Below are 21,970 nucleotides of genomic sequence, written 5' to 3' on the forward strand. Positions count from 1 at the left end.
AATAGTCTGTTTCATAATAATATAGATGCTGTTTCATAGCAATATAAAACCAACAAATCTCACTTCAATATGTTGATAAAAACGTGCTAGTATTAAATGCGGCAAAAACAAAACAAATTAATTCAACTCTCCATGGGGTCAGTAATCAAAAATAATAATTGGGGGTTGAAGTGTTACCAGGTGGGATTGTAGAGAGGCTTAAAAGTCAGTGAAAACCCTTTAAAATGTCATGAATTGGACATGAGGCAGATTTGCAGGTAAAATAAAGATATTCATTACATTCCAGGCCTGGACAACAGAAACCAACTATAACTATAATCCCTTTAACAGCGAAGTGGGCTATTATAACTATAATCCCTTTAACAGCGAAGTGGGCTATTAGAGTGAGTGTACGTACATCAGGCCAGGGCTGTGGTAACGCACCTCTGCCCGTGGGCTGGCCTGCCAGGGACCACAACACGCTATCCGACCACACAGAGACTCTAACCCTAAGCCTAACACGTTTGATTTGTACCATTATGAAACGGGGAGCTTAACAGGAGAAATGACCACCTCGGAGCCGCCGGGAGGGAGAACGGGGTTGTTGGCACGCTCTGCATGATGAGGCCCTGTGAGATATTACTGCTGTCCAGAGGCAGGCCTGATCAAAGCACTGTGGGCTCTGCATCCATCTCTCTCTCTCTCTCTCTCTCTCTCTCTCTCTCTCTCTCTCTCTCTCTCTCTCTCTCTGGAGAGGAGAGATAGACTTCTGTTGCACTCCAGGAACCCAGAAGAAAGGAAGGACCCCTGTGAGATGCCAGCGACTGTGCGTGCGTTACTGTGTGTGTGTGTGTGTGTGTGTGTGTGTGTGTGTGTGTGTGTGTGTGTGTGTGTGTGTGTGTGTGTGTGTGTGTGTGTGTGTGTGTGTGTGTGTGTGTGTGTGTGTGTGTGTGTGTGTGTGTGTGTGCGCGCACACGCGTGTGTGTGCGTGCATACGTTTGTAGATCGACAATTCATTTACAGACCCTAATATTTTTGATAGTTTTCTTTCTTTCTTTCTTTCTTTCTTTCTTTCTTTCTTTCTTTGAAAACATTGCTTTTACAATGATGGTACGCCTGCAATGGTTGAAAGTAATTAAACTTGAACTTGAATTTAAAACGTTTGATAGATCTATCTACAGCAGTGTTTCTCAAACTTTCAAATGTCATGGTTTCCCCTTAACTCTAACAGGTTCATTTGGTTCCATTTGTACACTGTCAGAGTTACAGACTTGTATGGGTCAATTTAAACCCCCCTAAAGGAACACACAGAGTCCATGAATTCCACTTTGAGAACCACTGGTCTACAGTATATCTGTCTGTCGGTCTGTCTGTCTGCCTGCCTGCTGTTACTGTACATCTCTATCCCTCCATCTGTCCCTGATTCCCGTTCCTTGCTTCCTTCCATCAATCCAGAGCGTCAGCCCCTGGATCGGAGGCAGGGAAACCCCTCTGAGTGTTCCCATCAGTACATGTGTGTAAACAGATGTGTGAACATGCACACCAGCTGAGGAGCAGAACCGCTGCTATGATGTGTCTGCCTGACTGCTGGCCGCCGCTCAGCCTCGCTGTCAACACGCACGCACACTCACACGCAGGGACGTGTGAGAATGTTATAGAGGCAGGGGATGAATTTTCTATAAGGGCCTCTAGGTGAAAATATTGAAAATATAGACCTGACCTCCACGTTGTGAGCTTGGAGGTCGGCTATTTTCGATGCTTGATTTCTACACAGTGAGGGCAAATCTTTCAACATAAGATGCTTGCGTTCAAGTATAGGAGAGTTTGGACAAGGCAATTCTCTTGAATGCTGCCTTCAAGGTATGGCATGGAAAGAAGGCATTTGCATTTCTTTCACCATAGTAAAAACTGCATTCATGGTCTGGAGAGGGCACTTTTTTACAAGAGGGAGATAATTGAATTGAATTGTGAGAGGGAGACAGAGAGACACCAAGAGTGGCGTTGCACAGTGGCAAAACGTCAGGTTCGAATCCACCGTTGTGCATTCGGCTTTGTCGGGCGTCTATGTAAACACAATTGGCCCGTGTCCGTGAGGGAGGAAAGCAGTGGAGATGGGGGCAGTGGAGATGGGGGGAAGGTGATATTGGTCATTGCATTGGTGGCACCTGTCAGCAGGGAGTGTTGGGCGGGAAGAGTAGACCGAAGGCCCTACGTCCTCCCGGTGGAGGCTCCTCACACTGGCAGGTGAGTCAGTAGGATGCAACAGCAGTGAATGTGTGTGGGGAGGAATTCATTGACATAATGACTAAATAGGGACGAACAGAAGGAACTAAAAATGATTGGCTACTCTAAATTTAGGAGTACGCACACACGCACACGCACACACACACACACACACACACACACACACACACACACACACACACACACACACACACACACACAGACCGAGGAGTGGGAGGTAGAAACTGACAGACAGGTCTAATATTACTATTACTATACATTTTAGGAATTCTTTATTTACTTCAATCACCCTCTTCTCTCTCTCTTTCTCTCTCTCTCTGGCAGACATGTTTATAGTCTTGGATATGCAGTAGCCTACACGTGTGTAATAAACATAAATTATTATAGACCTAGGTAGTAATTATAATGATATATGTATTTAATATATACTTTTATTAGGAATAGGCCTATATGGGCATATTATTGGGCTGTTTTTTCGAGTTGAAATTTGCCTTATTTCTCTTGCAAGATGTGTGTTGTTTTTTTAGAGGTGGGTTGGCTTATTTCTCTCACGAGAGTTGGCAACACAGGATCAGACCGGCAGTGGTGAGAAAAGTTCTAAATGTCTTTACTTAAGTAAAAGTATCAATACTGCAATGTAGGAATACTCTGTTACAAGTAGTAAGTCCATTTTTCAAAATGTACTTGAGTAAAAGTACAAAAGTATCAGCATCATAATATACTTAAAGTACCAGAAGTAAAAGTACTCATTGTGCAGTATGTCATATTTAACAAGCTCAAATTGTATGAAAAGTTGTTTGAAAATAGATGCTTGTAGTAACTGATGCTTGTAGTAACTGCTTTTTTCAAATGGCCGAACTCTATATAGGGCTGAAGTGGTTAGAGTGTTTTGTAATAACATTAAAAAAATCTACAAAGTAACTATTAACTACTAGTTTTCGTATAACTGTTGTAGTGGAGTAAAAGCACAATATTTTCCTTTGAGATGTAGTGGAGTAGTAAAAGTTATGAAAATTGGATATACTCCAACAAATTTTTACTTAAAGGGATATTTCACTTTCAAAAAAATGTTTTGGTCATTTTATCATCTAATCAGGCTTTTGTGAACACCCTGGACAGATTTGAATTTGCTTGATTAGTATTTAAATATTTGATATTCATTTTATCAGACACTCCCCACCCAGGGCCGCTTCCTATACAAACCCATTGTAACTTCAAACTCCATTTTAACCATGATAGATTCATCATTCATCTTTTTTTCTGGTGACTCATAAGGGCCTTTTCCACCGGCAAAGAACCGGCACTGGTTCTTTCTCCCTCCTATGGAATGAACCAGAGGTGAGCTTTTCCACCGTGAACCGGAGTTGGTTCCGAACCGTAAAAGTTGGTTCCGAACGGGAACCACAAAATCTTTGGTTCCTCTGGTTCAATCATGGTTCAATCTGGTGGAAAGTTGGAAACGCAAGCTGGGTTGGCAAGTATGAACCAAGGTTCCAAGAAAGTTGAACCGGCACTGGTTCTGGAACCGATTCTTTGCCGGTGGAAAAGGCCCCATACTGTCCTCATATTATGTGAGCTGGCTGTGTTTTTCTGATAACTTTTTTTCATTTATCACGTAATAGGAGGACATTATGAGTCACCAGAAAGTCACCAGAAAACATAAAAGTAACAGCATCATGTTTTTGATGAATCTATCATGGTTAAAATGGAGTTAGAATTTACAATGGGTTTTTATAGGAAGGGTGGCTTGTCTGATAAAATTAATATCAAATATCTAAATACTAATCAAGCAAAGTGAAAGTGAAATATCCCCGTACAGAACTCAAGTAAATGTACTTAGTTACTTTGCACCGCTGCAGTTAGCTGTGAGTCCCATCATTCATCAGTGAGTCACGTCACTCAGATGAACAGAACAGTTGGCTGCCTGTGACTCATGCTGAGGAGTTGATTTCATTAAGCTCCTGCAGGAGAGCGCGGTAAATCTGAGCGCCATAAAACCTGTTACGCTTCAACACTTCTCTAAATCAGCCCAGAATCTGCCAGGCCTGGGCTGATGGTCTCCTTCAGTGATCTTCACGGCATTGCATAAGATTCAATGATACCGTATATCGTAGTTGTCGGGTGGAAACTTTGTATGTCCAAAACCGTTCATTTTGTATTTATCATCTCGAAAATGATTTAAATGAGGGAAAATAGCTGATCTACAAGCACGCAACGATACTATATTATAGCACCACTCTTAACAGTGTTGCAAGGCTTTTAAATGGCACCCAATGAGCTTTGGGTGAGACTATTTTATGGAGCGCATTGAAGTTATCTAAACCAGTGGTTCTCAAAGTGTGGTCTGGGGACCCCTGATGGTCCTTCAGGGTGTTCATGGGGTCCATGAGAAACCGCTTGATTTCACTATTATTTCACCAGCTAGAAGTTAAGCCAGTGAGAGAATGTAAACGATAAGAACGCAGATCATATAGGTTCACTGTTATCTCCCCACCTACAGCACTGGTTCTCAAAGTGGGGTCTGGGGACCCGCAGGGGTCCTTGAGGGGATTCCAGGGTGCTTAATATAAGTCTAGAGTTTAAACACTTAAGCTTTATATGAAATCCCCCCCCCCCTTTTTAAAAATGGACAATCCACAACGTGTTGCATCGTTGTGAGCTACTATTTTAGATGGGGGCCTCTGCCGCAAATATTTTCAAAAGGGTGTTCCACGACCTAATACCTATCAATTTGGGGGTCCCTAACATGAATATGTTTTAGAACCACTGATCTATAGTGTACTGTAGGAGGCAAGTCGTCCTGAAATGGGTTTGTCTGTCTGTCTGTCTGTCTGTCTGTCTGTCTGTCTGTCTGTCTGTCTGTCTGTCTATGAGTCTGTGAGTCTGTCTGTGAGTCTGTCTGTAGGCCCATGTCTGGGGCTAATCTTTGGAACCACCAAAGTCCGATCAGTGCCACGTTTCTGGCGTGCGTAGCCAGCAGGCTAAGGCAGTACATCCATGCATTCACATATGTTTTGTATTCTTTTGAAATATTTAACTTTTATAAAACTTTTTATAAAAGTCAATGGCGGTCGGATCGGGCTGAAACCTTGCAGATGTAAACCCAAAAACCTTGCAGATGCAACCCAAAATGATTTATCGATCTATACTCTAGTAACTAAAAAAAAATAAAAAAAGGCCTATCTAATGACCGAGTTGAAAATGTATAACATGACAATACAAGATGGGATGTGATAAGGAAAGGAGCTTATAAAATTCAATTCAACATGTTTCCATACAATAAACGCAATAATTCATGTTTATCGATTTAACCATAACTGTACATTATGTATAGCTTCTGAGTGGTATAGCGCTTTCTATCTGTACGTTTACCTTTATAAATGTATTTTTATAACATGTTATTCATGTGCAAACAGGCAATATATTAATTCTCTATATCACGAAAAAATAAAACAAATTAAATATTAAATGTTGAACTCTTTGTGCACAGTACATTTAGGTAAAAAAATGCTAAAACTAATAATTCCTTGCATTTTAATAGGGCTTCACAAGTTTATTTGTCATACAGGTACTAGCAGCAAAATGTAGAGTTTGACATTTTCCACAGCGACTGTGCCAAAACAACAATACGATATTATAACAATAATGGATGTAATGAAGTTAAACACAATGATAGACGGGTGCCTGGTGGCCTACTGGACCAGGCGCGTACCATATAGGCATTGCCGCCTGATTATGGATCCCACTGGGAAAGATTGATGGAAACGGCATAGAGCACTCGTTTTCACAGTTATTGTCCACGACATTGCAAGCGGCGCGAAGGCCAGCGGACCTTGGTCCTGCTCTTCGTGCCCGAGCGCCGCAGGCGCGAGTTACGAAGCCGTGGTGAATGCAATCGTTCTATTTTACGGCCTGGGCAAGCGCACGATAAACACAATGATAATTGGGTTTTGGTGCACCTCGCGCAGTCCAAGTGACTACAACGGAGCGCTCCCTACGTCCGGTTCAGCCAATCACAAGCTTCAAAAATGAGGGATCCATAATCACGCGGCATTGCCATTTCGGCATCAATGTCTGCGGCATCGCCGGTTCGATTCCCGATCCGGGCGACCTTTGCCGCATGTCACTCCCTGTCGCGTGATTACAGGTCCAACTGGGAAAGATGGATAACCACGCCCCGAACTCATTTTTGAAGCTTGTGATTGGCTGGACCGGACGTAGGGAGCGCTCCGTTGTAGTCACTTGGACCGTGCGAGGTGCACCAAAACCCAATTATCATGGCGTTTATCGTGCGCTTGCCCAGGCCTTACGGCCTGGGCATAAATATAACGATTGCATTCACCACGGCTTCGTAACTCGCGCGGCGCTCCGCCGGCCGCGCGGCCCTGGCCCGCTCTTCGCGGCCACTCGCGCCTGCGGCGCTCGGGGGCGAAGAGCAGGACCAAGGTCCGCTGGCCTTCGCGCCGCTTGCAATGTCGTGGACAATAACTGTGAAAACGAGCGCTCTATGCCGTTTCCATCCATCTTTCCCAGTTGGATCCGTAATCACGCCTCCCTGTCTCTCCCCCATTTCCTGTCAGTCTACTGTACCTATCCAATACAGGCAAAAAGCCTGAAAAAAACAAATCTTAAAAAAAAAACCCACAATGATAGAAAAGGAAAAGATAGAAATAGAATGTAACTATTCTACAAGCAGGCCAGCAGTATGATAAACCTCTTGCAGGTGTGATGTGTTTTAACAGCATTATCAATGTGCAAAGAAGCAGAATGTACACATATAACACATCATAATCACTTGTACATGTGCGAGTAACATTTTGAGAGTTACACGCTGAGGAAGGCCCACTGGGCCCAAACATCTGTTTGTTTGCTGCTGCTGGGGATAAACCTTCAATAAACAAATGAAGAAATCATTCTAAAGTGAGTGCTGGTGTCCCCTAAAGTTCACTGTTTGCCCTAACCGTGCACTAATATTGTTGAACTACTTTTTGACGAGTGCTCCTCTTTCCACTTTTCGCCGCCGCGGCCGAGGGCTGGCCGCACTTTGGCACTCGCCCTCCCTCTAACATTTTGCTCAGGATTGCTTGGATTTATTTTATTTTAGCGTTTGTTTTAGTTTTTCTTTTTCGTCCTAATTCAGGGCTCTGACGGCCAAAGTCACATCGCGTTGTGACCTTGGAGATCTGCTATTTTTGATATTTTCAGCAAAAGAAATTTCAGGCCCTGCCTCTCTAACATTCTCTGCACGTCCCTGTTAAGCTCTTTCTGAGCCTCCGAGGGATTTTAGACACCTTCAGCGCTTTGCGTTTCACATCATATGGAATCAGGATCCAGAAACTGTTTTTTGAGCTGCCAGCACCTTTATATTCCATGCATTTCGATGGTAAAGACACGCTGAAGTGCTCCTCAAGCGCTCTCAGCGTCCAGCGGGGCTTTTTCTTTTTTTTTTGGCGGCAAGCTCAAGGCACTTCAAGCTGAAAATAGTTAGACTTTTGGAGAGGAGCTCTATAGTAGAGGATGACACAGGAGTGGATTTTCACTCCTGTCCCGTCCCACTCCCGCAGAAAAAATCCTGTCCCATCCCAATCCTGGGCCAGAGTAAAAAAATAAATCCTGTCCTGTCCCACTCCTGTACAATGACTCCTGGTCCCATCCCGCTCCTGGTCAAAATCACTCCTGTTCACATCCCGCTCCCGAAAAGAAATAAAAAAATAAAATCGCGCAGATGTTTTTCTATTTTGATCCATATTATATTTGATATCATGTTTATTATTATATAATGTATAATTTTATAATGTTCGCAGTTCAAAGACCTCACTTTCATGTGCAATTTATTTCTGCGATTTGATGAACTGGTCTGCGATGATTCCCGCTCCTGCCCACTCCTGTTGATTTTCATTCCTGTCCCGTCCCGATCCTGGCATTAACCCATTTAGGCCTAACCTATAGAATAGGGCTAAATCAGAAATTAGCCTACAAAACAAATATGTTGCTACATACTGTACATGTACTGTAAGCCCCTCCCAAACAGCAAAATGTGTTCCCGGCCTGAATGGGTTAATACAAATTTGACTCCTGTCCTGCGGGAATCCCACGGGACCCACGGGAATTCCTGTCAAATGTCATCCTCTCTATAGCTGCTCGTCAATGTCACGTATGATCCTCCTGACTGTGCCTGACATCCGACCTGACTTTGAATCTTTACCATGAGAACACCTTGTTTAGCGTTATTTCAGCTAGGCCAAGGGTCTTCAACAGGGGGTCCGGGACCCCTAGGGGTCCTCAGAGTTACTACAGGGCGTCCTCCAAATCTAATTAACCATTTGAACCCTCGCGTCCATATTCAGAGAACTTTAGCCAAAAATAGCAGATCTAAAGCTGACAACGCCTTGCGCTGCGATCCATTGTGAGCTTGTATATCAGCTGTTTTCGGCAAAGAGGTTAGTTGTAGAGGGGAAAAAGAGCATAACACAAATTGACATGAATCCAAAATACACTGATGAGTGTGCTGTCAAACAATGAAACTATATGGAATCTATGGGAAGATTGTGGGGGTCCCTGCTTAATCTCTCTCTCAACTAAGGGGTCCTTGGCCTGAAAACGTTGAAGATCCCTGGCTATTTGTGCTTATAGCACAGATGACAGGACGTGTGAGCACAGATAGTTTCGAAAGTTGTGGGCATCAATCAGTGTTGTACCCGAACGCGTTCAAAGAACGATCGTTCATGAACACGCTCGTATTTTGGGCGAACGTGAACTGAACGTAATTGTTTTCGCTTGATGAACGATATTGTCGAACGCGGTCATTCTGACGCCCGTGAACGACGTTCGTCGGCGTTCGTCGGCCGTTCATGCGGCGGTCCGCGCCTCCGCGGTCGTCTGTCCTCTGCTCCTCTCGTCTCTCTTTTCATTCACATGCTCCAATAGTAGGCACTGTCTGCACGCAGCTCCCCGTGAACGTTCCTCCGTTGATATGCGGTGCTGTCTGCACTCTGCTGCTGCACTGTGAATCTCCTCCTCGTCTCGCAAGCCTGACTGACTATACTTTGTCCTATGTGTGTTGCACGGCGAAAATAGCTGATCTGCAAGCTCACAACGCGTCGCATCCACGAGACAACGTGAGCTTGTAGATCAGCTACTTTAACCAACGCGGAAACATGCTGTGCACGAGAAACGTCTGCCTTCTAGTGGGGTTCCTTGTACATGTAATTTTTTGTTTTTTTTCTAGTGGGGTTCCTTGTACATGTAATTTTTTGTTTTTATTTCAAATGTGTGTTAAAGTTTCTTTCACTTCCAATTTGTAGATTATGGTCTATAGAACAATTTTGGTTAGAGTGTCAAGACAGTAGATTGAAGAAAAATATATTTTTTGCCCTATTTCCAAAATGACCAAAATCGGAATTGTGTTTTTTGAACAATGTCTTAGTTTTCCCACAACTGCTGTGTAATATATATATATTTGTATTGCTATATCAAGTCAATACTGTGTGGGGAATCAAATGGAGTCAAATATTTGTTTCGAATATTATGATATTTCACACAATGAGACAATAACATGGTTATTACATTCAGCCCTTCACAATAAGGGTGCAGGAAGACTGGGAACTAGGCAGTGGGCACATAAATATTGTGGGCACCTCAATGTTAAGTTGGATGAAATTATTGCTGTGTGTGGTTCTATATGGGCTGAGTCAATAATTTTGACAAATAATAGCATGCAGCAACGTCTAAACATTTATATATATAGACCTTTATATATATATATTTTCCTTTTTTTTTTCTTTTTTCTTTTTTTTTGAATAGCCAAAAGTATAAAAAAATATGGTTAAAAAAAGAACTAAAAACAAACTATGTAGTTCATTTTGGGGAACCATGAACTTTAGTTCATAATGGGGAATTATGAACTAAAAATGAACTAGTTCATTTTAGAAGTTCTGAACTTGAACTTGAACTAGTTCGTTTTTAAAGTGAACTTTCCCAACACTAAACTCTCCGTGGGAGCACTCTGGACATGATATCCAAAGCGCTCCTGCGCTCATAAAGAAAAAAGCTTTCTGTGGATGCGGCGCCTAGGCATGTGATAAAGACCATGAGGAATCACTTTAGCAGCATCGAAGATAATAAAAAAAAACACTGGATTGCACGATGCTCCCGTGGTTTGATCTCCTGGGGTGGGGTGGTCAAGCGATCAAGCAGACTGTTTGACAGAGGTGCCCGCTGAGCTATACAAAGAGAAGCTCGCGTTCCTCAAAAGCACACTTAGAACCTTGTATATTTTTTACAGCCTGTGAAAGACCAACAGACAGCAACTACTGTAAGAGCCCGCTGAGCTATTCAAAGCACAAAACCAAGCTTGCACTCCTTAAGAGAACACCAAGAACCTTGTATAGTTTTTACCGCCTGTTGAATCCCATGCAAGTATGTGTCCTCCAGGGGTAGAAGAAGTACTCTCTTTTGTTACTATATTGCTTGCTATTAAATAAAAGTTGTACTATTCAAGTTTTAGTTTAACACTCAAAAGAATCAGAATCAACTTTATCGTCACGTCACAGGTTTACAGGTGCAAAGAAGTGGGTGAAATGTGTCTTTGTGTGAGCAAAGAAGAGAGGGGAGGTTCAAGGAGAGCAAGAAGAACAAGACAACTAAAGCGATTTACATGCAGTATACACACATGGCATATCCAGCTGATATACAGTAGATCGGGTGGCCTTAGCTGAGTGGTTAGTGAGCCTGCCTGTGCAGCCAGAGCCCCCTTCTCGCCTGTCTATGGGAGAAGTGATAACTACCTCCTTCTCTGGCCTCCTGAAAGATGAGTTTTCAGGGAAGTTTTGAAGGATACCAGCGAGCTACATGTTTTAAGGGAGGTAGTCAAGGAATTCCACACCTGGGTGGCAGTGTTGTAGAAGGAGAATTTACCCATATTTGTCTTATGGGTTTGTGTTATCAGATCATTGTGTGCGCTCCCTCTGGTGATGTGGTTGTGGGTGTCGCTAACATTTTGGAGATGTTTGGTCAGATATGCGGGTACTGAGGGGATGGAGGGCGGATTTGCGTTGACTATTTTGAAAGTCAATCCCATTTTTAGTTGTTTAACCCTGTCTGCAATGCTGAGCCCACTTAGGCTAGTGAAATGTGTGGGAGAAACATGGGTCATGGAGAAATAGGCGAATCAGAATCAATATACAGCAGGGCTACTCGACTTAGGATGGGTCAGGGGCCACTCAGTTAGCAAAATACAAAAGGTCCAAGGGTCGCAAGCTAAAAATGACATTAGACAATGATTTTGTAACACACTACATGCAAACTAGTCAAAAGAATGAAGGAAACACAAAAAACAGCCACATTTCCATGGCCAACCCTCAATGAACAAAAAGATTGTCATGGAATGATTAATGATCAAATTATGAAGTTTCTTCTTTTTGGAATAAGCAAAATAGCTTGGTGGTTTTGGAGAGAAAATGAACAATTACATCAGAAATTATTTGTCCACATTCTCCACACTGAAAGTAAGTCAGCATGACAGGCCGCATAGACATGCTGCAGGGCTCGCAGGTTGAATACCGCTGATATACAGTATGTCGCCTGACTCTCCTTGCAACACCTTGTGAGCTTGTAGATCTTTTAGCGAGAATAGGGATGCTGGGGTTCAAGTGGTTTAAACATAATCCTTCCATTTTCCACTTTCACTCACACACTCACTTTTCCCATGTCTCCATGTTCTTTATGAATCCTTTTCAACTCCGTTGTGGCTTTTCTTTTGCTTCCATTGTAAATCATCATGTCAACACCTACTGTCAGCTCAGCCCTGCCATTCCAGGATCCTGTCATGTTTGGAACATTTTTAGATTTGTAGAGCTTTATTAATATTTTTTACCTTTTGCCCCCTTTTCTTCCCAGTTGAGTCATTATGTCAAATGATTCGTCCCCACACACATTTCTGTGCTGTCACTGTTGTTGCATCCTACTGGCTCACCTGCCAGTGAGGAGCCCCCACCGGAAGGACGTAGGCCTACTGTAGAGCCAATTCGTCCTACTCCTACCGTCCAATTCAGTTTCAGCTTTGCCCAGTTGATGGCTGCTCAGATGGTTATAATACGTAGACATGGACTGGCTGGAAGGTGAACCGGTGACCTTAGGATCAGCAGACCGCCTCTCTCTGGCTGCTGAGCTAAATGTGGAAGATGACATGTCAATAAATAACTTAACAGAGTCAAGACATGAGGCAGGGTAATGGTCTTCAGGTGAGTCTCCATATGGGCCTTTATGAGGGTACATACTTGCATGGGATTCAACAGGCTTTAAATAGGCTTTAAAGATACAGGGTTCTTGTTGTGCTTTTACCAACTTTGAACCTGGCAGCCTTATTTTGGACATGTCATCATAGCCTAACATTTTCAAACACAATTTCTTTAAAAGAAAGAAAGAAACATGAAACTGTCAAGGCCTGCTCCACAACCTTTGGACTTTGATATGTTTGTCAACGTGGACATTTTCCGCTTCAATTTAGTTAGTTCTTTAGTATTGTTTGCCTGATTTAAGTTTACTTATGTATTAGTCCAGTCACACAGGTAGTCGCCGTCCCATATCTTTTCTGAGCAGGGCTATGCCTCTCACTTAAACGGACATGCATTGATGACAAAACGGTTAACCCCCAAGTTCACACCTCGACAACGCTTTTAGTGTCACAACAGGGTGTTTTAACGAGCCTGTATGCATATCAATTTTCTTACAAAGTTTGCGGCTGGGCCTGTTTTACAGAAAATACCATAACTCATGAACTCATCATACCTAACAACAAGGATCCAAAAGCGATTTCACACAGACCCATAGAGGGAGCAACAAATGTCACTATGTTTTTTCCTCCCACCAAAATAGTAACAAATGATCTGTTACAATGCAATGTCAAACAGGGGTGTGATATTCCATGCTGCCTGTAATTGCTGCCATTTATCATGAACGCAACATCCAATTAAATACAAATTAAAATCACATGTTTAGGGGCCTCCATAGAGCTTTCACTTCTGACCATACGGGCGCCAACAAATTTAAGTATGTCAAAAGTTGTACCGCATGTTCTAGAAAGCTAGGCGCTCGGGTGGTGCAGTGCTGAAGTGCCTGCCCACCACCACTACGGAGTCTAGGGGTTCACCTCCGGAACATCGCCCTTCTTCATCCCTCCGTGACTTTCTCTGCTGCCGAAACCCTTATCCACGCCTTTATCTCTTCCCGATTATACTACTGCAACAGCATACTTTATGCATCACCTCCAAAACCCTCAATAACCCCCAATGTGTCCAAAACTCAGCCACCCGCCTGCTCACCAGCACCCGCTCCAGAGACCACATCACACCACCATGACCTCCACTGGCTGCCTCTCAAACAACATACTATTCACTTCAAAATGCTCCTCACCACCTGTGTGTGTGCCTGGCCTGCTCGACAGCGCCCCTTGGTCACCCAGGCCTTCCACTGGTCACCCAGCTGTATTGCAGCTCATGCTACATACCTAGTAACATAGTAACATACATACACACACAGACACACGTAGGAGACGGTGTGACCACCGCTCAAAGAGAAATTGAATGGCTACCCCACCCATGCGCGCAGGGGGTAGGGGGGGACGGGGGGGATTAACACCTCCACTTTTTTTGGGTGGGGGGGATATCCCCTCCAGTGTTCAGGTCCAAGAAAAAGCCGCAAATATGATCGATTATACTGTACACACTGAGTAGTTCTCATTTCAAGGCGTATTACTGCCCTCTAGAGGCACAGTCCCACCAGTGCAGTGCAGTGCAGTCGGCAGCTCAGCTCAGCTGTTCTGAATGAGTTTAATTAATGCAACGCGATAGTGACAAGCAGGCAGGCAGTGGCAGAAGGAGACCGTCATTGCAGGTGCTGGACCTGCTGCTGGTGTGTGTAGGCTAGTCTCACATCATTCTCAGTCAAAATGAAACGGTCAAAAAACCAAAAAACGATAACGTCGTTCTTTAAATCAAGCAACAATGTAAGTACCTTTGAACAGATGCATAATGGAAATGCAATTTCGTTTGTCAACACATTTTACGTTTCCTCTTGTTACTGTGGTTCCCAACTTTTTCATGTCGGACCCAATAATGGACACCAATGAGGCAATCACTCATGGCCCCACGTGAAAATAAATCAGTGAAAGAGTGAAAGAATCACTGTCAGTGTCACTCACTGGTCACAGAATATTTTACTAAAGTAAAACACTGTACATGCATGTGGTGTCTTCGGTTTGAAACTTGTCAACATGCACAGAACATAGAACAAATTGTAGTGATTTAATTTTCATGATTTATGAAACTTTATGACCAGGCGAATTCTGACAACAACAACAACAACAAAAAAAAGACAGCAGCCGACATGTGTCTTTGGTTTGACACAGGGATATGTCCCCCCCTCCTCGGGGCAAAAGTGGGGGGGATATCACCAAAAGTGGGGGGGATACCCCACATACCTCCCAGATGTGTCCCCTTCACTTATAAAATGCCTCCTGCGCCCCTGACCCCACCCTCCCATGATGGTTACCCACAACGTACACAGTCGTGAGGAGGCAACCCAGCCTGGCAGAGATATGTGCTCTGTCAAGCGGCCTTTCCTAGTTTGCATTTGAAAGATTTGGGGTGAAGCGGCAAAGATTTAACACTCTATAAGTGGCAGCAGAGGCTAGGGAATAAGTGTCATCTTCAATAACCATGACAGCACGTAATTGACACGAAAATCTCTAAATAAATAAGGCTTAGGCTAATATAAAGTGGGAGATTACTGGGCTACAAAAAAGTGAAGTTTGAAAAAAGTTTGAATATAAATGTCCTGCAGTGAGTATGTCAGTAGAAAACTGATTAATTTTTTCTTTCCTTCCATCCATCTTTCCGGATAAACTTTCTGTTGCCTCGCTACTCCTCTCACAGGTTTGGTGGCACACACTTTGACCGGCTTCATCGGGACTCGTCTGCTTGCATTTTGCTAAGAGATATGTTATATATACATATAAAGTATATTGTTTAATTTATATATTCATTTATTCGTGAAAACGTTTTCTCTATTGTCTTGAATGGGAAAATACAAAAATTTTACTTTTCCCAAATATGGAGATGACTGACATAGATGTCTGATGCCATAGAGACTGACACAGTATGACACAGTATGTTCATATAGGGGCATTCCAAGATATGGTTAGCGCCGCTCGAATAGGACAAGGACTGACAGATACAGAGAGATCCATTTATGGGCATGAAAGGGACAGATGGTAAGACGGAATACATTTCCCAGGGGATTGCTCGTGACTTGCGTCAGGGCAACCACACTTGCAACGTCCCAGAATTTCATCTTTCTAGTTATCATGTTTAGCTTGTTCTGTTTTCAATGTCCTGTGGATTATGTTAAATTACAGTGTAATATTGACTCTCCCCCCCAATACACAAGCCTGGCTTGGCCAACAAATATCACTGCGTATACATGGGCATTTTGTTGCAATGACAGATTGCAATCTACACCAATATCTCTTCACTGAAAATAGCCCATCTACAAGCTCACAGAGCTTTAATTGACTTGCTATTTTGTGTATGTATGTTGTATGTATTGTTTGTCTATTTTCTGTGAATGTTCGCCTATAGTTACATGCCCGGGTTACATGTCTCCATTCCGACACTAACCCTATCTCTAACCCTTACCCTAAACTTAACCCCTATGGAAGTGTCGCCACTCCGACAATAAGAAGTCAATTTCGGAGTGGCGACATGTCGGAATGGAGAGCGACACCCACATGCCCAGAACTATAGGGTTGAAGTGATTAAAAGTTGAATGTCAGCAGGTCATGTGTGAGCATTTCAATCTTTCTACATTGGAGGGGAAGGGGGCATGATTCTTTCTATTGTCAAAGGGGAGCCTGTTTTATTGCTTGGGAACCACTGCAATAAAACATGGACATGTCTAGTGTGATTTAATTATATCCTGGAAGCAATCTGAGCTTATGTTGCTTATCAGGTTTTTAAGCAGCTGCATCTTACTACCCCCACGCTGTACCCTGTCTACTTTGTCTTACAATAGGCTTTGTACTGTCGTAGGCCGTCATGATCTTCTTTGTCTTTTAGTGTTTAGAGTTTAAAGACAACTCTGTTGGCGAAAAATAAGCAATTTGCGTTTGATTGAAACTGCGTAACAAGACAGAGTGTTCCACAAAATCACAGCCAGTTTGTCAACCGCGACGTAGCTTGTCATTCCATCGCTGGATTCTGTGTGCATTCTAACTTTTTGCATGTGTTGCTGTGGTGTTGGTAATGGCTTAACTACGAACACACTGCCTCTGTGGAGACTGACACAGCGGCTCTTGTGTGCTGCTTTGATCTGCTGGATATTTCATCCCAGTATCAAAAAAAGGCATGTTGCTGGGTCACTGCGTGCATGGCCTGTCGCTGTCCATCAGCAGTGGTGCTGAATGATTCGCTAATCGATGCATGTCCTTCTTCAGAACAAGCCGTGGCTTGCTTGGCTCAGTAAGTGACAATTGTGTGATATAGGAGATATCAGAAGGGCACCTGAAGAGAACTCTGTCCCATCCGTGTATGTGTGCGTCAGTGGTGTGGAAACTCACACACAACACTGTTGTTCAAGGTGTTTAACTGTGCATTTTATATTTAATAGTAATAATAATACATTATATTGTGGATGTACATTTCATTCATTTAAAGGACAACTTTGTTTTTTACAACAAGGGTACCTATTTTAGATAGAGAAAAGAAGAGTCTTAAAATGTTAATAAGGCGGAGACTTACTATTTAAAGTAACACTAGTAGCCCCCATAAGTCACATCTGCCCATGAAAGATTGCGGTGCATCTTGAGAATGGGCTTATTGTGTGTAAAAAGACATATTTAGCCACTTGTACGCATGCCGCATGCCCATTGAAATCAAAACCGTTAAAATCGCTAAACTGATACAAAGCAGCAAATAAAAACATTTTAACACTCATCATTTCTTTTCTCTGTGTACAACCTAAAATATGAAGCAATGTTCACAACGTCTCATTGGGGTCGATTCACACTCTAATGAGGAGCCTAACTAATTTCGGTTTGGGAGGGCTCCCCGACCCGAAATTATTAAAGGTCGGGGGGAGTCCATTCATACTTCCTTAACGGCTAGTGCCAAAGTCGCTTGTACATATTGGAGGTCCATGGCATGACAACGTTTGTGGCCGATACATGAGCGTTGCAGGGCGGATACATATCTGACTGTCCCTCACGCTGCACGCTGAATGCCTGGAGGTCCAGTGAGTAGCAGCTCCAGCAGGCAGCAGCACCAGTGACGGGGTCTCTTCTCTCTCTCTCTCTCTCACTCACTCACTCACTCTCACAAACGCTCGAGCACTGTTGAAAACATTTAATCTACAAGCTCACATTATAGACGTGCCGCCTCTCTTGCTGCATGCATGTCATCACACAGTCACAACTCGTTGTGGAAAATGGAACACTAGCAAAGTTGTGTTTAAGCTCTTCTCTCTTTAAAACGGTCGGCGACTAGCAAGACACGCAGCAAAGCTGTGTGCGTGTGTGTGTGTGTGTGTGTGTGTGTGTGTGTGTGTGTGCGCGTGTGTGTGTGTGTGTGTGTGTGTGTGTGTGTGTGTGTGTGTGTGTGTCCATCACTCTCATCTCCAGCCAATGTATCCGCTCTGCGGCACTCACGGCCACACAAGCATTTGGAAGTCGGCGTGTCTCCCTCCCAAACGACCGCTGTTTCCTTGGATTCACAGCCGAGAATATGAACTTGAAGCCGGGCTGAATGAATGAGAAGACACCGCTGAGTACCGAAATTAAGTCGGGAGGTCACAACATTTCGTTGACGCCCCCCCGGAACCGGGGACGACGACCCATATTTGGGTTTGGACAGTGCCGAACCGAAATTAGTTAGGCTCCTTATTAGAGTGTGAATCGACCCTTAAGGCCCATTCCCACTGGGCCAGATAACAGATATCTGGAGATATTTCTCCAGATATTTTTCCATTCAAAGTGGATGGTAGATACAGATAAAACAAATATCTACCACAGATATTTGCCACAGATACTTTTATCTGTGGCAAAACATTTTTTTATCTGTATCTACCATCCACTTTGCATGGAAAAATATCTGGAGAAATATCTCCAGATATCTGTTATCTGGCCCAGTGGGAATGGGCCTTTAGAGTGACTTTGTCCGTATGTATATTTGTTAATATGTCCATAGCATGAGCTGCAGTACTGCTTGTGACCAGCACTGTTGAGATGGTGCTTTTGAGTCTCACACACACACGCGACCCTGAAATGAACTGCTACACACACACACAGCCACGCGCACACACACACACACACACACACACACACACACACACACACACACACACACACACACACACACACACAAGCACCACTGCTCACTTCAAACTTTTTATTTTTATTTTACACATACCATGGTGAAATTGGGTGCTCCGTATTTATTTGGTCTTCACGCCAGGCCAGGAGGGCCATATATTATGCCATATGCTATGAATGCAAGATCCAATCAACCCCAAATTGGAATCGCATGCTGAGGAACAAGGAGCCTCTATAGAGCACCTCCAAAAGTAAATGCAAGTTGAGCGCTATTTCCTGCCACAGCTTCCTTGTGGATCCTGACGGCTGCAAACCATGACTTTCACAGCCCCGGGTAGACCACCAAGCCTGGTGGCGATAATGTGCTACACTTCACATCTGTCCAGTTTGGTTAACGTCTTTGGTAACTTATGTTTTGAATAGTGCTTTAGAAATGCACATTTTCTTGCTTACTCAACCCATGATGACCCTGGGGAAAGCAAAGCTCTTTGTTTCCAATTTTCCAAATTGTATACATACAGTGATTTAATAACAACATTATGTCCCCCCTATCACCCCACTGCCAATATAGTTTACTCTTAACTGGCTAACACAAGTGGTTCTCAACCTTTCCTACTCAAGAGCTAACTTGATCCAGAAACGTTGAGATGGGTGGGACGCTTGCATTTTCAGAGCATGTTTATTTTAATTATCAATCAATTGATTGTGTTCCGGCTCGTTATCAGTTTCGATTTATCGGTATTACAATGAAAATACCCTTTTCAAGGAAAAGTACCATGACTTTATTTTTGCCATGATTTTCTGCATTACACACCATAATAGTGTTCTTATTTTGATCATAAGACCCAATTACTGAATGTCAATCTCCAGGTTTTCTTCAGAATATGTATGACACTGATCTACTACGACACCATGGCACTTTATGAGTCCACTAGTACTCAAACATTTTATTTGCAAGGACCACCATAGCTCTGAGAGTGGGACCGCCATAGCTCTGAGAGTATACAAATGGGAAGAAATGGATCCTTAAAGGAGTAGTTCACCCCCAAAATGACTTTTTTTCTATTGATTACTCAGGCCATGGAGAGTAGAGTTCAATAATATTTTTTGGTTTTTGTCACATTCCTAAGACAAAATTTTGATTCGAGTAAATTTACCCCCATTGATTCCGGATGGTGACCCGTTTCGAAACGGGTCACCATCCGGAATCAATGGGGGTAAATTTATTGTTATCACATTTTTGTCTTAGGAATGTGACAAAAACCAAAAAATATTATTGAACTCTACTCTCCATGGCCTGAGTAATCAATAGAAAAAAAGTCATTTTGGGGGTGAACTACTCCTTTAAGGGTCCACTTGGTTCCATTTGTACACTCTCAGAGTTAGAGACCTGTTATGGTTATTCAGGGCTATCTCGTTAATATTATTGTATTATCTGCTCAGCTGTAGTAAACAGCAGTACCAAAAAATCCGCCACCATGACGGGCGCTTCACTTAGGTTTGAAATCGCTGAATAGAAAGTCTCCCTGTCTCTCCCCCCCCCCCCCCCCCCCCCCCCCCCCCCCACACACACACCCACTCTGTCTCCAGGTTGTTTGAGTACCACGGCAGGGTGTCTCCAGTTCCGCACGTGCTTCCACTAAAGCGCCCCCGTGTTGTGGTTCCCGTGGTACGCAGGGTCAAGTCTCTGCCTGTCAAGCTGCTGGCGCGCAACGCTTCCCTTCTTCCTGCCGGAAACGGCAGCAGCAGCAAACACAGACGTGAGTTATCTGCACGATATTGTTTCTGTCGGGTGGAAACCTCATTATGCTCCTTGACTGTGGAGTGCCCTCCCTGACCACCTGAGAGCACCACAGTCCATCGGTGCTTTTAAAGAGGGACTAAAGACTTTCCTTTTTTAACAAGGCATTTGCCTAGTTGAACTTCTGGATGCCTTATGTGTTTTTAACCTTTCTTAGCTGTGTATTAGGTGACCATTGTTCTGAATGTATTAATTTCTTTATTCTTTTTTATTATCTTAGTCTTTTTTAAGTTTTTCAGTTTTCCTTTTAATGTAGCACTTTGAGATTTGTTGCAAATGTAAAGTGCATTATAAATAACGTTTATTATTATTATTATTATGTCCAACACTGTTACTTTTCTGGATTCAAATTAAAAAGTAGCAAAAGTAGCAGAAATGCAAGCTCAAACCGTTTTGAGCTTGTGGATCTGCTACTTTCAATGCGTGTGACGCAGTATGATCGAGTAGGGCGTTAATTTAGGAAAAACCATAGACTGTAAAAAATAAATGGACAGAGCCACGCCATTGGTTTCTACAGACCGTAAATGAAGCCTATTTTTCCAAGTGCAAATCCGCCATCTTTCTATTAGGGCTGCGAATCTTTGGGTATATATCCCACGATTCGATTCAGAATCCATTTTTGGGCTCACGATTCACAATCTTTTTCGATTCTTTCAAATCCAAACGATTCGAATTCAGAAACGATTATTTTCTGATTTAAAAACAATTCTCTATTCAAAACGATTCTCTATTCAAAACGATTCTCTATTCAAAACGATTCTCTATTCAATTCATATAGCAGGATCTACTCCAGTCTACTGGCATGAAAGCAGAGTACATTGACGTAGCTTTTATAATTGTAAAGGTTTTATCAACGTATTGCAATAATGTAAACACACAAAGGTAAATCCAAGACAACAATAAAAAAATCGTTTTTTGGAAAATGAGAATCGATTCTGAATCTTAACATGTTAGAAACACGATTCGAATTCAAATCGATTTTTTCCTGCACCCCTACTTTCTATATCTGCTCCAGAAATGATACTCAGTGAATGCTATTGGAGGGCGGGTCTTCCTCTCTGTACAGCCCATACCCTAGGTGGGGTTGGCGAAAGGGCCTTTCTGTGTGGAGCATGTTCTCCCCATGTCTCCTAGGTAGATACCCTCACAAAAACATGCAGTAATCCTGGTCTCTATAATGCCTCCCCCTGGCCAGCCGGGGCGCCTGCATGGAGGGGAAAGGAACTGGTTGGAATAACGTGTTCCTTCCGCGCGCTACGTCCCACCGGGGAAGCTCCCTCCTGTCAGGTGATAAGAAGCGGCCTAGTCACTCCTCATGCACTGAAGGAAGCATGAGCTCAGTTCGGGGCTCTCCCCAGGTTGGCAGAGGGAGAGCAGCACCAGGATTACAGCTTAGGCAATTGGCACTGAGTGAAAAATGGGTTACAAAATCGTGGGATAAAAAATTTGTAGAAGATAAGAAAACACAGTGTTCGGTACCAATAATCAAAATAAATAATGTACTGTGCCATAATTTTTACATTTGATATCGTTATTAATTTCATTCTGCTGTGTTTATACAGGTAAATGGAAACAATGATGCA

At 43.1% G+C, this 21,970-nt stretch overlaps 1 protein-coding gene across 1 annotated transcript in view; it reads left to right on the forward strand.

Moving 5' to 3' along the window:
* LOC308286906 (RNA-binding protein Raly-like) overlaps nt 1–21,970 on the forward strand; it is a gene marked incomplete at both ends in the record, with an annotated part of 54,898 nt that overhangs the window by 27,906 nt on the left and 5,022 nt on the right. Inside the window, one exon of the mRNA XM_080728028.1 lies at nt 20,177–20,346. Within this exon, the coding sequence (XP_080584154.1) occupies nt 20,177–20,346 (170 nt within the window). The remainder of the gene's footprint in view (nt 1–20,176; nt 20,347–21,970) is intronic.

Source organism: Nannobrachium achirus (genome assembly GCF_963921795.1).
Source record: "Nannobrachium achirus genome assembly, chromosome: 6".
Classification (NCBI taxonomy): domain Eukaryota; kingdom Metazoa; phylum Chordata; class Actinopteri; order Myctophiformes; family Myctophidae; genus Nannobrachium; species Nannobrachium achirus.